General features: G+C 48.2%; 2 protein-coding genes across 7 annotated transcripts in view; one reads left to right on the top strand and one right to left on the bottom strand.

The window, feature by feature from the left end:
• The first annotated feature begins 1,004 nt into the window (after positions 1-1,004).
• Positions 1,005-3,774, top strand: Pomc (proopiomelanocortin). The gene is made up of 2 exons (XM_020162623.2): positions 1,005-1,137; positions 3,047-3,774. The coding sequence occupies exons 1-2, from the start codon at positions 1,006-1,008 to the stop codon at positions 3,659-3,661; spliced, it is 747 nt and encodes a 248-aa protein (XP_020018212.1). The 5' UTR covers position 1,005; the 3' UTR covers positions 3,662-3,774.
• A 1,695-nt stretch (positions 3,775-5,469) lies between these two features.
• Efr3b (EFR3 homolog B) overlaps positions 5,470-17,111 on the bottom strand; it is an 82,096-nt gene continuing 70,454 nt past the window's right edge. For all 6 annotated transcript variants that reach the window (XM_074049308.1, XM_074049306.1, XM_074049307.1 and 3 more), the window contains 5 exons: positions 16,379-16,470; positions 13,165-13,213; positions 12,064-12,170; positions 10,062-10,111; positions 5,470-9,671 (listed from right to left, as the gene is read on the bottom strand). In XM_074049308.1, coding sequence (XP_073905409.1) covers positions 9,566-9,671; positions 10,062-10,111; positions 12,064-12,170; positions 13,165-13,213; positions 16,379-16,470 — 404 coding nt within the window. In that variant the 3' untranslated portion in view covers positions 5,470-9,565. The remainder of the gene's footprint in view (positions 9,672-10,061; positions 10,112-12,063; positions 12,171-13,164; positions 13,214-16,378; positions 16,471-17,111) is intronic.

The following is a 17,111-nucleotide window of genomic DNA, read 5'->3' as shown; positions in this document are numbered from 1 at the left end:
CACACCATGTGCCCAGAGGTGCTCCCTGGATTCTCCAATAGAATCTCCAGTAGCCATTCACACTGGAGGTAGCTCCCTTCCAGTCTCTTTGTCCATCTTTTTTTTTTTTTTCCTCTGACACCTCTGACAAGTCCAGCTATTTGTGAGATCCAGAGAACAAGAGGTCTGACATGTAATGTGTCAGAAGATGAGCCAGTTTAAAGAGAATTGAGATCTGCTTTAAAAAATAAATCTCTTAAAAGGCTTGGGATGTAGCTCAGTAGCAGAGTGCTTGCCTAACATGATCAAGGCCCTGGGTTCGATTCCCAACATCACAAAAAATAAATCTCTCTAAAGTTATTGGGTCTGGGAAATGATATCACCTGAGTGATTTGTGTACAGGACAAATAGTTGCCTGAAATCTGGACTAAATGGACCAGTTTTATTTGCCTTTTTGCGAATCTAATATTCATGGGAAATAGAGTATTGGAGGAACGACAGGATTCTGGTGGAGGAGGAGGGAAAAAGACCATCCTGAGCGAGAATTTCAGTCCTTTGTCTCTCTCAAGTTACTCCCTTGCATTTGGAGAACTATAGCTTTGTCCAGACAGAGAAATAAGAAAGCAACAGGCTAGAAGCAGAAGAATTTAGCCTTACCTGGTCATGAATATGAAAGTTAGTATCTCTCTTGGGCTTCAATCTTCCCATCTCTCAAATGAGAGACTGGAGCAAGTGATCCCTCAAACAGCTTCCAGCCCTGATCTCTTTAGGGGTCTAGTTTTAACAGGAGATAGAGGGAAAATTTCCCATAGTTTCCCCACGTCTTATCCCCCTTCCTGCCTCCACCTTGCATATCTCACTTCTCCACAGCTCTACTTCTGTCCTCAAAAAGCCTTGGACTGCGCAGTGGGTGTTGTTAATGTTGGCTCCCGGTCCTTCCTGGTGACTGGCCAACATTGTTCTGCAACTTGCAGGGGTCCCACCAATCTTGTTTGCCTCTGCAGAGCCTCAGCCTACACCTGGAAGATGCCGAGGTCGTGCAGCAGTCGTTCAGGGGCCCTGCTGCTGGTCTTGCTGCTTCAGGCCTCCATGGAAGTGCGTGGCTGGTGCCTGGAGAGCAGCCAGTGTCAGGACCTCACCACGGAAAGCAACCTGCTGGTATGTGGGCCATGGATGCCACTTGGTTTGGGCATCAGATGGGACTGGGGCTGAGACATCTCAAAAGAAAGGGGCATTTGGAAGGGGATTGGGATAACCCAGGGCAGGAGCAGAACTTTGCCATGAAGTCAGAATTTGGCCAATGAGAGGAGAAAAGAGCAGAGAGATGGATCTGGTTCACAGCTTCTGCTTGATTTTCTTACTCCCCACCTGTCTTCTAAGGAGATTCCAATCCATTTAAACCATTTAGAGGTAGTGACATGTCGATGATAATTGCTCCTTCAATTAGTCCTCCACTTTCAACCTCTTAGACCTCAAATTATCCCTTTTCAAATAGCCTCATATCACTTACCACTTTTACTCCATATTTCTTATCCTTTTATCGAATATCAATTGCAAAACTAGATAGGTATTTCTAAAAAACATTTCTTTAGGGAGTAGGAAAAATCAAGGCCCCCTTCCCCCAGTACTGGGGATTGAACCAGGACCTCACACATAATAGGCAAGCACTATACCACTTAACTACACCTCCAGCCCCAAAAGGACCATTATTTTTAGTAACTGGTACCAAATGTGCCTCTTCTGGAGGGCTGGCCTTTTGCTAAGTTCCTTTTTAGCCTTTCCAGAAACACGTAAAGGCTCTTTTTGCCAGGGCTGGAGCTCCTTCAAGGTCACCACAGGTATGTGTGTGTGTGCGTGCATAAGCATGTGTGTGTGTGCCTAGTACCTGCCAAATGAGTGGAACATGCATCATTACATTCTGTGTGTTTTATCAGTGGAGAAATGAGTTTAGGTGATGGGAGAGGCTTCTTTCAAGTCACAGAGCAGGTCCCATGTATAATATAAAATAGAAATCAGAAGCCTGAGGGATTCTGAGTTCCAGTGCAGAGAGATCCAAGAGATTCTTGAGACACCTACTCACTGCACAGCCTGTCCTGTTGAGACTTCACCAGGGGCAGTGCATAGGATACCATGCCCTTCTGTCACTAGTGAGCTGGGCGACCTTGATCAGTTCCTTTCATCTCTCTGAGCCTCCTGTTTCATTATGTATCCAAGGGAGGAGGAGCTTAAATTATATTGTTTTTATTTTTCGCTGTTAACATTCTGCCTTATTATAATTCTAAATTCCCAGAATAGAAAATTCCCAATTTGAGTAAGTGGGTGTATTCTGTTTTCTTCTCTGTCATTCCCAAGCAACCGAAAAACTCAAAGCTGCAGCCTATGGGTTCATTTCCTAACAAATATGTAACACCCTGGAGTCCTCTGGGATCAGGGAGTAAAGACAGCAGCTCCATGGCATGTGCAGTGGAAATAACTTTGGCTTCCCCGCTCCTTTCAGTCAAAATGAGGTGACAGGGAGATGAACTATCTTGTTCGAAAGTACACTGATGGGAGAAGGCTCAAGGAGATCCGTTCAGAAAACTCATAAGAAGCAGAGAAAATGACCCAGTGGAAGCAAGAGAGTTTTGAGACATGGTGCAAGGATAGGGTTGGGGTAGGACACGAAGGTTTTCAGATCACTGGGGTAAAATTGGGGAATTGTTGAAAATACAGGGCCTAGAAAGCCAGACGTTTATCCCTTGTAATTCTCTTCCAAACGTGAGCCGGATTGTATCTATTTACTCAGTATTAAATGCCAACAAGAACCGCCTCTTTGCTTTTTGGGGAGCAATTCACAGACATGAGGCATGTAATGGTAAGACCGCTCACGAAAGCTATGGGAGGATGGCCAGGTAAACCAGCGAGCGGGATGGCGTTTCTGCTGTCGTCGCCGGGCAGAATTATGCAAGGGTGCAGGGACAACAGAGGGCACGTGCAAGGAGAGCAGGAAGACGTCCACGAGAGCCTAGAGGACCGCGCGGCCCACGTGCGGGGCACGGCGGTCTCATGGGTTCGCGCTGTTTTCCAGGAGTGCATCCGGGCCTGCAAGGCCGACCTCTCGGCCGAGACGCCTGTGTTCCCAGGCAACGGCGACGAGCAGCCATTGGCCGAGAACCCCCGGAAGTACGTCATGGGCCACTTCCGCTGGGACCGCTTTGGCCGCCGGAACGGCAGCAGCGGAGGCGGCGCCGGGCAGAAGCGTGAGGAGGAGACGGCGGTACTGGGCGGAGGCGATGGCGGCGCTCCCGGCCCGCGTGAGGGCAAGCGCTCCTACTCCATGGAGCACTTCCGCTGGGGCAAGCCGGTGGGCAAGAAGTGGCGCCCCGTGAAGGTGTACCCCAATGGCGCCGAGGACGAGTCGGCCGAGGCCTTCCCTCTGGAGTTCAAGAGGGAGCTGGCCGGAGGGCGGCCCGAGGTGGCGTCCGACGGCCTCGACGGCCCCGATGTGGAGTACGGCCTGGAGCCAGAGCTCGAGGCCGAGAAGAAGGACGACGGGCCCTACCGCATGGAGCACTTCCGCTGGGGCAGCCCGCCCAAGGACAAGCGCTACGGCGGCTTCATGACGGCGGAGAAGAGCCAGACGCCGCTGGTGACGCTGTTCAAGAACGCCATCGTCAAGAACGCCCACAGGAAGGGCCAGTGAGGGCCACGGCCCTCGCTGCGTGGCCGACCTCAGCGCGCGGGGGCCGAGGTAGCCGCAGGCACTCAGCCTTGTAGAGCTGCCTGTAGTTAGGAAATAAAACCTTTTCCATTTCACAGCCGACCCTGACTTTGACTGTAGGCCGGGTGGATAAAGGGACAATACACTCCCACCAGCCAAGAGCAGCATTACGGGGGGACATAGCTGTTTCCGTTGGCAAAGTGGTATTTCATTAGCTAGAGTGGAAAGAAGCCACCCCCTTCACCCAATACGTGGGTCTTCAGGAGACCCAAGTGGTTTGGATGCCCCTAGGATGGCTACATTTTCCACTCCTCCATTGGGTGAAAAAGACTGTTAAGGTAGGTGTGCCAAAAGGCAGGAAGCCTACGGGAGTGACCACAGGGTCTCAGCCAGCGGGCACCCCTCTGAGGCCTGCCCGCCTCTGGGAAGCCTCCCTGGGCTGTCTCGCAGGACACTGTGGGCACACTTTTCCATTTCTCTGTGACCTTAGGCAAGTCCTGAACTCTCAAGATTTAGTTCATCTACTCCTCACTTGTATGAGGACTATGGTGAGGATTAAAGGAGAAAATGGGTGTGATTATCCTTTTATAACGGAGGGGTCAAGTGTGAGAATTGCTATCAGTTCCAATTGGCTAGTCACAGACACATTCTCACCCGTGCTCTTATATACACACGCCCACGGAGGCACACGTCTGTGTTAATACAGTCTCCACAGATGCTTCGTTCCCTCAGGCTCAAGCCTTGATGTCCCCCTTCCTGTGTTCCAGCTCCTGTACTGCCCTACATCAGCCTTTCTCTTCATTCTTAGTCATCTGTCTCTCTATCATACTATCATAGCTGGTCTCCAGTTACTCTCCTTTCCAGCCCATCATACACTAATTACTGATATTAATGTGTACAAAAGCTTGTTTCTCCCACGTTCCTTGGCTCACAAGCCAAAACAGTGCTCTCCCCCCACAATTTTCCATCATTTGCAAACTACTTTGGAAGGCATGTAGGGCACAGTCAACCAGGCTCACTCTCCTTACGAACCTGTTTCCAGATGAAGGCTCTGCTTCATGCCTACTGGTCTCACTGTTCCTCTCCCCTTCTCTACCGTCTGGAATGCCCACCTTCCCCCACCATTCCAAATGCTGCCTTTTTTAACACCAACCCAGGCCAAGTCCACCTCCATTGGGCAAGTCGTGCTCTTGTCCAGCCACGCCTGCTGTAGTGAGCCGCCTCTGCACTTGGGCACGTCTTGCTGTGTGCATGTATCTAGTCCTCTACCATGCTTTGAAGGGCAGAAGCCAGGTGTTGTGTTTCTTCTGCCTCCTTGTGGTGTTTTCAGAATGCTGGGGTTGCAGGTTTGCAGTCACATACTTAGGATTCATGAGGGATTTATACATACTTGTCAGTTGTATTACACGTATCAGTGCATGGTGTGCATCAAAGCCAGATGAGAAACATTTGTGTGTGGCACTTAACGTTACCACCCCTACATTTGATGCTGTGGAGTTCACGACACGAGAAAATACAGAATGCACCCTGGGAAGTCCTGGTGTGTGGGGATCAGACATATTCTTAAAGTCTTCCCAATGTAGGTTATAGGAAATGAGTTAGAATGAAGAATGGGCTGGGCCTTCCTCAGGATGCTCCCATGTGGTGAGTCCTGGTTTCCGCCTTGGTAGCATCTTCTCCCCCACATCCTTTCCTCTGAGCCAGGTAAGTGGTCGGTGGGGGTGGCTAAATGTCAGCAGTATACTGTTGGTATTTTAAGATTCTGTTTTTATCTCAAAAAACCATTTAAAGAAATCAAACAGCCATGTGGTGACAACATTAACATTTATTTGCAAAGGGCATCATGAAGGCTCATTGGGAAATTACAACTAGTAGTTCTAAAGAATGACTTTGCTAAGAGTTCTTCCTACGCTCCCACACTCCCCTCTCGCCCTCCCTTCCCTAAAAATAAAACAAGTTTGATTCAATACACTTAAAATACAGAAAACTGCCACAGGCACTAATTCTGCACTCACATATAAATATGTCAGCTATTATATACATATATCTGCAACTACAAACTACATTACACACATGCACGCACAGGGTGCACGCACAGGGCACTCAGGTCACGAAGGTCGGAATGGACACGTTACAATGCATGGGCTGCAGCATTTGTGGATTTACAACTCTGCATTCCACACTCCAGATCAACCGTCACAGATAAGGAGAAGGTGCTGGGTTTGGGAGGCCCTGTGACACCCACCCTGGTCAGTCAGGCTGGTGCTAAGGAAAGTTAACAAGGACAGAAAGCTCTTCCTGCCAGGCTCCAAGGCAGGGCCCACCATGACTCTCTTCCTGTCGACTGGGCGCAATTTGGGGTAAAGGGCCACAGTAACCAGAGTTTTTAGGGTTAGTGGGATAAAGAGGCAACATGCCGGCTGAACCTTCTCCCCGGATGTAAGGAGGATGCCTTGTTTCAGCAGGGCCTGCTCGCAAGGGGCAGGGTCACGGGAAGCAGGCATGACCTGCTCTGGTGATTCTACCTCCCTGTCTGCCTTTAAGCTCAGCCCAGCATTCCAGGTCTCACCCTTCCCACAAGCTCCAGTGGGAGCTGGTCACTGCCATTTTCTGGTTGTGAGGAGGAACTGAGAAAAGTTGCCTGGCTTCGCAACAGCATTTTCTGTAGCGGGTAGGGAGGCTGGGACAGTAGAATTGCATGTGGAAGGCACTGTGACCTAGGGGCCCCAAAGAAGCCTGTAGGTCGCCATTTAAAGGGAATTTAGGGCTGTCCTGACTCCTATTCCAGTTGAAATGTGCCCATGGGACCTGGAACAGTCAGGGCAAATAGCTTCACATTCATGACACTGTGCTGTTTGAGTGCAGTCACCTGTCCCTCTGCTCATCCTTTTGTATTTGTGGGTAGGGGCTAGACAGAGGAGAATCAGAGGACTTTTCTGGTTCTTCTGTTCTAGCTCCTTCTCTAGTGATGAGGCTGTTTAGGAATCAAGAAACCACTTATTCTACTCTTCAAAGAGAGAGGAAAACGAGAACAGGCCTGGGGCACTAGAGATCCCAGTGCAAGGAAAACTGAAGCCACCTCTAGGCTCTACTTGTCAGCTTCTTGTGTACATTTGTGACTCAACCAAGTTAACAGAACTTCCAAACCTTAGATTATTCGTGCTTATTAAGTTCTATCTGTAAGATGCCAACCCCTTACCCACAAAGCCAGAGCCCTTGGTGGTTTCTGGGAGCAGTTAGTCTGAATGGCCTGCGGCTCCTCTTGGCTCAAGCTCACAACAGAGAAGGGGAGCAAAGAGGGGCATGAAACAGTGTTGCCAGATGCCACAGGGCTTGGAAATAGGGTGTGGGGACCCCAGGCCCCAGGTTCCTCCCTCTAGATCCTACCCAACTCTACTTTGCCTCTCAGGCCTTGTGATGGAAACTGCTGTGTTCACCATTTCATTTTCTAAGTTAACACATTAAACTTTCAATTCAGAGGCATACTTGGCCTGGATCCAGATTCTACTCTGTGTCAGCGGGCAATCCAATATTCTACTGAGTATGGATTTAGATGGAAATGGAGAAGAGGGCTTGTAAGAAAGGGCCAGATCTCCAAAAGTGGCATGTCTCTCTAAGCAGTGTGATGTACAGAAAAAGCTGCCCTGGAGAAAAAAGGGAGTGGCAGTTGAGTCTGCCAAACGGGAGCCCTGTCCCTTTTCTCCTCTCTATTCCCAGAAGCGGGGAGGGACAGAAGCTTCTGAGCAGACCTGCAGGTTTCTGGCTCTGGTGCCAACTTTAGAAAGACACTCCAGGGAAGTGACTCCCATGTCCCAGAACCGGGGCCCCACAGGCAGTGCTCAGAATGAAGCTGCCATGGGGGTGGGAGGGAGAAAGACCCTGACATCACATTGGGAACAAGAAACCGAAGGTCTCTGTCAATGCCAAGCATGGGGTAAAAGATGGTATGATCTGGTGAGGAAAGATGCATTTGTAGTTCAAGGTTTAGATTTTCTTTAAAGTTTCTTCCAAAGATTATTTGTCATCTAGTTTTTTTTAAAGTTATTTTAAACTTAGTTTCTTAATAAAGAGATATGCAAGAGAAATCTAAGTCCATGCTTGTAAAGTTGGGTAGTTATAAGACAAAAGCCACAGAAATAGCCAAAAAACCGAGGAGGAGCAGGACCTCACCCTTGGCGCCTGTGATCACACAGGCCATGCGGGAACCAAGCACCCACAGCACTAGGAGGTGCTTACAGCTGCATCCAAAGTGTGCAAACTAGGAGGGATGAGGGGCAGACAGTCCCCTCCCCACAATATTTACTGCACATGCAAGGGAACTGCATGTGTTAAGTTTGTCCCCATTTTGGAAAATGCACCCATCTGTCCCAACAGTCAGGCTCTCACTAGGCATCTGTGCAGGGCTGTGTGCAGGGGGTGACTTGGGAGTGTCCTGAGAAGCTGCCTCCCCTCCATTAGCAGAAACAGCTCCCTTCTGGCCCATTGCCTAAAACTATACCCTAAAAAGGAATTCAATTTCATGGGGTCAAGAAATCCAAATGGTCAAATGAGTTATGTCAGCTCAGAAAAGTTATAAGAAGTCTGAAAAGAAAAGAAAGGGTTATGCTGGACCACGCGGCATAGCTGTGAGAGGAGGGGTCAGGAAAGGGAAGTGTGACAGAGCAGCTAGCAGCTATTTCTGTGCCCCAACTGGTCCCTGGGTCAGCTGCTCTCATAAATCACGCAGGGGAAACGCTCGGGCTGGAAGCCTCTTCCATGGGAACTAATGGGCAGATTGCGGGGGCTCTGTGCCTCCTCCCTCTTTCAGTCATCCAGAACCAAGTACTATATGCTGTGCCTTCCCTCAACCCAGAGGCTGCAGAAACACTCTGGGGTCCTTGGAAGACAGACATCAAAGAGATGGTAATTCAGTCAGCTGAAGAGTCCACATTTTTTATCTTTCTTTTGGTGCTCCTAGGGTTTGAACTCAGGGCTTCATGCTTCTAGACAGGTGTTCTACCACTTAAATCATGCCCCCAGTCCTTCTCAAGCAACTTAGAGAAATATCAAGAAGTCAGAGAACCACAAGAGGGCCACCACAAGCCCCTCAGAACAAAGGAGGTGAGGAATCTACACAGGGACACAACTTGCCCTTGTGCCTGAGATGGGAGGCAGGTCTTGGGTGATGCTTGCTGCCCAGGCTGGAAGAACCAGCCTCTCCCTATCCCTGGGTCTGCCAGTCCTTTGTTCTATCTTCGCTGCTGCCCAACCTCCACTTCTCTATCCCCAGTTCCTGTTATAAGGGTTCAACATTCATCAGTAGTAAAAAAAACCCAAACAAACAAAAAACCAGACAACTGGAAGGTGAGCAAGAGTGGAAGAGAGACACAAGACTTGAATGGGAGAAGAGGGGGACTGCTAGGGATGAAAGCAGCCACCATCTCCAGCTCCCACACTTTTTTATAAGTGTCATCAATGGCTTCCTTTGACCAACCAAGTCTCCATCTAGCTCCCTCCTCTGGAGGTGGCCAACAAGCCCTCATAGATGTAACCCCAATGGCAGCCATTCATCCAACATACCAGATGGGAAATTTCTAGGCCTCTCAACTTCCCTCTGGAGATACCCCATGACTCTATGTCCCTGGATGACACAAAACAGAAGGTGCAGATGAGATGCTTATTGGCCCCAGAAGGCTGGTGGCTGGAGCTCCGTCAGGGATGATGAGGAGGAGGCAGGAGAGCAATGAAGGACCAGAGGAGGCCTGGGAGCTCCACCTTTGCTTAGCTGGAAAGGCGCTATCATCCAAGGTGTCAGAGATCCAGCTGAATTTCCACATGGTAGAGGTGAGTGTGAGGGCAAGTCCTCCCTCAAAACCCATTCCTTTGAGGTCCTCCATCTTTTGGAATTCAGTACACGCACAGATCGGGAAACTTCATTTCGTAGACAGGGATGGAGTGGTTCTGCGGCTGGCCATAGGCTGCAGTGATGGTTCCTGATGGGCTGGGAGGAGGCCTGTGGGGCGGAGGGGTGGAACACATGGCAGAGAAAGGCATGAAGCAGCAGGAATTCTGGGGTCCTGTTCCTGTGCAGCTGATTTAGGTTTCTCTTTGCATAGGAACCAGAGACCTTGCCACTTCATGGGCTCCCAGGTTGTTCTAGAATCTATCACTCAATGAGACTTTCAGCAGGCTCTACAGTGACACACTGCTGGGACACACAGACTGGGACAGTGGCCCAGGACCTCTGGCCCTTTCGAGGCCTCACTGAGCTGGCCTGCTTCTCTCTCTGATCTCTGTTTCCTCATCTAGGTGGCTGACTCCAGCCCTGGGGACAGAGGTCGTGGGTAGAGGGAAGACCCAATGCAGGGCAATGGGCAGATGCCAGCTCAGAGCTGTGACTTACCGGATGGTGATTTCAAAGATCTGGTTGAGTTTGCTCTGCAACAGGGATGCCTAGACACAAACAGAGAGTAAATGAGTGGGGGTGTTCCCGAACACTTGCTGGTCATCTCACAGATCCACCTGTCCAAGGGACACTTGGCAGGGACCTTGTAGTACCAACTGTGGAAGGAAAGCAGGTACAAACTTGTTCCCAGCACTTGTCTTTTGGACCCTGACTGTGGATTCATATCAGGGACAGCTACCTCAAACGCTGGCTGGGGACAGGGCAGAGGGCCAGGAACACCAGGGAGGACCTTGAGTTGACGCCCTTGCTTCTGAACATGGGAAGGTAGGGTCTGCTGGTCACGGGCTGCAGTCTTTAAGCTACAGCCAGATCTTTCCTTAATTCCCACATGTCCACTAACTGAGCCTCAACTCGGCCCTGCAGTGGGCAGTGTCTACCTCTCAAGGTGGGATGGGAAGTTAGGAGAACACTGAATCAGGAAAACCTACATTTTATATAGATATAAAATGTGCAAATATTATATACATAAATGAAAATAAGCCAGGCATGGTGGTGCAAGCCTGTACTTCCAGCACTTATGAGTTCAAGGCCAGCCTGGGCTACATAGTGAGAGACTCTGTCTCATAAATAAGAACAAAAACAAACAAAAATATATATTATATATTAAAATTTTAGAAGTTACGTTGTTGCAGGAAGCAATACTGGGGTTTGAACAAAGAGCCTCGTACTTGCTAGCAGTTACTCTACCACTTAAGCCAAGTCCCCAGCCCTTTTTATTTGAGTCATTTTTCAGATGGGGTCTTGCTTTTTGCTCTGGCTAGCCTGGACCATGAGTTTTTTCCCTATACCTTTCATATAGCTGTGATCACCACACTTGGCTTGTTTGATGACATAGGGTCTTGCTAACTTTTTTGCCCAGGCTGGCCTCAAACTGTGATCCTCCCAATCTCTGCCTCCTGAGGAGCTGAGATTACAAGAATGAACCACCAGGCTTGGCTAAAATTACATGTATTTTTATTGAGAGAAAAGATTGGTTGTAGGTTTTGAATGTTCACAATCATGTTTCATCATCACTAGGACTGACACTGTGGCTAACAAATCCTTGTATATGATTTGTTTCAAGAACTGCCTGAAACTGGTCATGGTGGCTCACACCTGTAATCCCAGCTACTCAGGAGGCAGAAATCTGGAGAATTGGTTAGAGTCCAGTTCAGGCAAAATGTTAGGGTGATCCCATTGCAATAAAAAAACCCAAGCACAGTAGAACACTCCTGTGGTCCCAGCTATGTGGGAGGCCAGAGGTAAGAGGATCACTGTCTGAGGCTGGTCCCAGGTGAGAACCTGAGATGCTGCCTGAAAAATAAAGCAAAGAAGGGCTGAGAGGTGGCTCAAGTGGTATAGCACCTGCCTAGCAAGTGTGATACTTTGAGATCAAACCTCAGAATTGCCAAAGCTAAAAACAAAAACAAAAAAAAGCCCTAAAAAAACCTCTGGAATCATTTGAACTCCTCCCTCAAGTCCAACCATGGTCTTCATCTCTGCTTGTTTGGCTGCCTGTCTTTCAACTCTCTTTTTCAGAGGGCTGCTGGGGTCCCCTGGTTGGAAGAGGGCCCTGCTGCACGTGTTGACCACCTCTCCTCTGCCATGTATCCTCCTCCATCACACCATAATGTGGAGAGCATAATGGCACCAACCTCACCGAGTTACCTCGAGAATAAAATAAGCTAACAAGTGAGAGACATTCTGGCATGCTGTTTAATTTGCATGCTTGCTACCATGACCCTACTGAGTATAACTGGACTGTCTGGTGCTCCTGGGGTCAGAATTTCTTCCTTCCATGAAAACTACTGAGATGTGCAGTTCAGGTTGTTGGGGAAAACAGCAGAATTCTCTGTGCTGGAATCAAAACTTTAATTTCTGGAGGACAAAGAGCCAAGACTTCTAAACTCAGCCTTGCCCTGGACCCAAATCTGGACACCCCATGTGGTGCCCCACTCACCCGGGCCCCACAGTGAGCTGCAATCTCCTCGAATGGTGCCTTTTGGAATTTCTCCACCACCTGTCGCCGCCGCTCACGCTCCTGCTCCTCCACCGCCACGCTGTCCACTGCCACATAGAGAACTGGGTTAGTACTTGGGTCCTCCCACTGGGAAGGAAGGGGAGGGGCTGAAGGAGATGAAAGTCTCTTCAGAGACTCTGCCTTCTGCTGATGAGGAAGGGACAGTGGCAGGGAGGGTGTGGTGCCCCAGAGAAGCAGGACCTTTTCCTGGTAGATGACTTTGAGAACTAGTTAGGTGGACCCTTTGGTTTTTAAAGCCCAAGAAGCTGAACTGCCACTAGGACCCTTAAACAGAAGGTCTTCAGGAGAGGTGGCCCTTTTAGTACTCTTTGGGTAATTCAAAACGGCAGATAAACCATGAAAGTCAACACAGATGCATGACACAAAGCAGCCTGAGGCCATTTAGCTTAAGGCTTTCCACATGGAACTTGGTACCCAAAATGACTTAGGGGGTCACTATGGTCACTGTGTTCAGTTTAGGAAGGCAATCAGTGGGTACACAAAGAATACCATTCACGAGAACAGAAACTTAAAAAGGATTAATTGAAAGTCCATAAAGGCTTAATTTGTCATTAGTCGGAAAAACTCTCTTAATGAGAATACTTCATGGCCCAGTCACCCAGCACATGAGGTATAACTGCATTGTAGGGCTTAGCGCCCTTATTAAATGCTAACATGATTTGTTCTGAGTATCTTTCACTGGTCAACTTATTTGCATCAAACTCCACACCCCCTACCCCTACCCAGAACAAAAGAGAATTATTTACACAAAATTACTGGCTGTCTGCTGTAACTCCCAACTGATTACTTTTAGAGGCAGCTGTCACTAGTAGAAAAAGGACTGCCTGATACAGGGTACACAGGGAAAAGAATACTGGCCCCCATCAGAAGAGCTGCCATCTTGATGGCTCTGATGAGTTTGTAGGAAGTCACCAGCCTCTGTCCCCAGGTCAGTGCTGAATTGCACTAGGGAAGGCAACAGATCCAGGAGCCAACCCTGCCCTCCCCTCTAGCCAGAGTCCCCTGGAGCCCCTGTCTTACCAATGGCCTTCTTCAGTGTCTCATAAGTGATTTCCTCAGCAGGCACTCGCTGGAAAGGGGACAGAAATGCTCAGAAAGGCAGAGAAGGGAAACAGGTAGCCCAGCTTCCTCAGCTATCTGGCAGCCCCTTTGCTTGTTAGAATGTTTTCGTGGGCACTCCATTCCCACTGGGATCTCAGGAAGCTCCCCCAGCAGGAATGGAGGGGAGCAAGTGAGGTGCCCCACCAGATTCTCAGAAGAGTCCTGAGTCTCATCTAAAAGAATTCCCTATCCTCTGTCCCCTGCTCAAGCCTGTCCCATCAAACCTTGTGGAAGGAAAACACCATGTAATTTTTTTTAATCCTCAGAGAACATAACAGAAACTACTGAATGCCAGCGGAGGCAGTTAGCAAATATAACTGCAAACCTCAACTTCAAGAACTGAATATCATTTGTAAAGACTTATGTTAAATTATCCACTAAGGAGATCAGAGTCTTAATTTAGGTAAGAAATGGAAGAGTATAATTGATGGGCCCTCACTGCTGAGGTTGGTCCAAGCACTTGGGTCATAGGCTCTCAGACTTTTGCAGAGCCTATGAAAAGAGGTAGAAATAATAAAACTCCATGCCTTAGGACTTATACTGAAAATACTGAAGAAGTTTGGACTAAGTTCCAGGAATTCCCCATCAGACTATGAGCTTCTCGAGGCAAGACTCATGGTTTCCTCATGTTCCATCTCTTTATCAGAAGACTAAGTACAGAAGCAGACACAGAAGAAAATGACGTCACCAACATAACATTCAGGAGGAGTCACAACTCAGGTTAGTGGCTCCTTGGGACGGAGTCAGGGCTCTGGACCATAAAAGCATCCCATCCCCTAGACTGGGTGTGATGACATGGGCACATTCACTTTGTGAAAATTTATGGGGTTGTATACTTTTTGATTTGTTTGGCATTCAGTAAACACTTGTCTGAGGACTAAGGAAGTGTAGATATGGGATAAAGACACTCAATGAATACTAGGTGAGCACCTATTGCATGTAGACTCTAAGTGGGTCACTCAGGAGAAATTGCAAAATTTGCCAGGATAGGAATCCTAAGCAAGAGAGATCTATGGTTCACTCTGAGGATTCATCTCATGTCCATCCATCCATCCACGTATGGTTAGAAAATGACCAAAATCAAATATGAGCATAAGGCACTAGACAACCATATGGTGGTGACAATAAGAGACAAGGGTTGCTCACCAGGGGAGAGCAAGTAGAGAGAAGTGTATGGAGGAAAGGGACCTTGGGCTGGTCACCTGTGTGGAGAGGCAGGGCGACTCCAGCATGGCCTTCTGCACTAGCAAACACATGGAGATGACTGAGTGTAGCAGGGGAGGGGGACTGGGGACTGAAAGCAGTCCCACCCGACTAAGAAGGTGGAGTAGGATCAAATGACATGATGAGACCAGTCAAACTGTAACTGGCCCTGAATGCTTGATACCGGGTTAGGATTTGACCACACCAGCATTGATTTATCATCCACAGTCATGGCCACAGGCATGGACATGATGGGCTGAAGGTGAGAAGCAGGGTGGCATGGCAAGAGGGCATGGAATAGAGGCTTCACACCCACCCATCAGCTACCAGGCCACCCCTAGGCTAAGCCACCTCTAGAACAGCGAAGGAACTGACATGGGTGGCCCAGGCAGCCACTGTTATATAGGTGGCTTGGTAGCCAAATGAGGATTTCTCCTCTTTCAGCTTCCCTGAACTCAACAATTCTTCAGGGTCTCTTAACTCAGAACAGCAGCCAGCTAATCCTGTGGGGTACACTGGAGGTTCTCAGTCTTTTACAGCAGGAATGACCTCAGAGGGGCCCCAGTTTCACCACTACTTTGTTCCAACTAGTCCAACTCGGAGCTTTCTGCCTTCCATAGGAAGATTCCAGAAGAGCTCTGAAAGCCCTGGCCTGGTCTGCCCCAGTGAATGAAGTGGTTGAAGGTCTGTTAGAGGGAGACTTGATCTTGATCTCTAAACACATCTCCATGCTCTGATCACATCTGGGGAAGCCTCAGTGTCAAAGAAAAAGGGGGAAAAAAAGGCGTGATGAGCTAGTACCCTCCTTACTCCTTTCTCCTCTCTGCCCCTCCATTTCTTTCTCTTCTGTGGGGGTGGGGGTTAATATGGTATTTCACTATGATTTCTACTCGCATAGATACATCTGCTTTATCTCCTAAGGGAGAAGAAATGAGGTAAAGGCAGGGGGGATATCATAAGTTAATTTGAGCAGAAATTAGATATTCATGACTGGGAGAAAGAGATCATTAAGGTACTGCTGAGGCTTTCTCTTTAAAAATCTCGGTTGGCAAGGGTGGGCAGAGGGAGGGATGGAAGGGGAAGCACGGGGGATTTTTAGGGCATTGAGAACACTCTGCGTGATATTGTAATGTTGGCTACATGTCCACATCCATTGAATGTACAATACCAAGAGTGAACCCCAATGTAACTATGGGTTTGGGTGATAATGGTTTGTTCAGTGACTATAACAAATGTACTACTCTGGTGTGGATATTGAGAATGGGGGGGTCTTCACATGTTGGGGTGGGAAGGGAGTATATGGGAAGTCTCTGTATCTTCCTCTCAATTTTGCTATGAACTTAAAACGACTTTAGAAATTAAGTCAAGTTTTTAAAATAAAGGTTGTTGGGGGGAAGATATAGACAAAGGGTGTAGGAGGAGGTGAATGTGGTAGAAATACTCTACACTCTGTATGAAAATGGAAAAATGAGACCTGTTGACACCATTCCAGAAACTGGGAGGGGCAGGATAAAGGAGAAGGACGGAGGGCTGTAAATGCCACAATGTATCCCCAGTACAACAATAATATCATAATAAAAAAGGAGGGGGGAAAGAATGTTACTGAAAAATCTGGAAGAACGACTCTGAAAGCTATTCTCCCCTGTTAAGCCTTCTGACTCCCAACATGGAGTACAGCGTCCCACTGTGTAAAATGAAGACCAGCAAGCCTTTCAAGAATGATTCTTGACATTCTCTTGGGAGTGGGGGCATTAAAATCTTTCCAGGTGGAATTTCAATGATATCTAGATATGATGAGAAAAAGTAAGAAAATGGATTTTCTTAAGAAACTAATTTCCATGTAACCCTCAATGTGTTGTGTTGTTAAAGGGGCCTGTACCTGTAGCAGTGGGCAACAAGATGCTACACCAGGACAGTGACAGACACTCACCTCCTCTTTCTCTGGGCTGTTCCTTGATTCCACCTCCACCTGCAGGGAAATAGTCTCCCCAATGCTCTTTCTCTTGGATAAGCGATCCTCATCTGGAAAAGAAGAGCCCAGAAGCTGGGATTCACAACCTCAGGCAGCCAGGATTGAGTCCCCAGTCCCATCTCCTATCCTTTGGCCTTGGTTTGGTTCACAGTCCTCTATGGCTTGGTACATACTTTGCTCTTTTGGGTTAAGATTTTACAACCACTGATGCAAAAAAAAAAAAAAAAAAAAAAGCTGCTTAGTACCAGAAAGAGTATCTCAACTTGCATAAGCCTCACCTGTTAACAGCATGAGCACTTACTCTATGTGTAGTGTGTACATAGTGCCTTTGCCTTCAGTATTTCATGGGCCTCTCACATCAATCCTCTAAGGCAGGTATTTTATAGTCAAACAAATTGAAACTCAGGGATGCCCAATGACTTGTCTAAGACTTTTCAGGCAGTAAATTACACAGAGGTATAGAACAGTGTCTCTGGTTCAGTAATCCATGAATGCTCTTTGCAGCACAATGGACCACCCCATCCATGGACCAGGCTATCTCGTGGGCCAGTTACAACCTAGGATCCTGCACTGAGGAGGAAAAGCATGGAAATCAGGATCTTACCATAAATTCTGCTGTATCTTTCAGCTCTTGTGCAACATCAAAGATGCCATAGTGGGTGATAGAGGGGTCCACAGTCCCTTACCCTCA

The sequence above is a fragment of the Castor canadensis genome, chromosome 12, assembly GCF_047511655.1.
Source record: "Castor canadensis chromosome 12, mCasCan1.hap1v2, whole genome shotgun sequence".
Lineage (NCBI taxonomy): Eukaryota > Metazoa > Chordata > Mammalia > Rodentia > Castoridae > Castor > Castor canadensis.
This window is presented reverse-complemented; position numbering and strand designations above follow the sequence as displayed.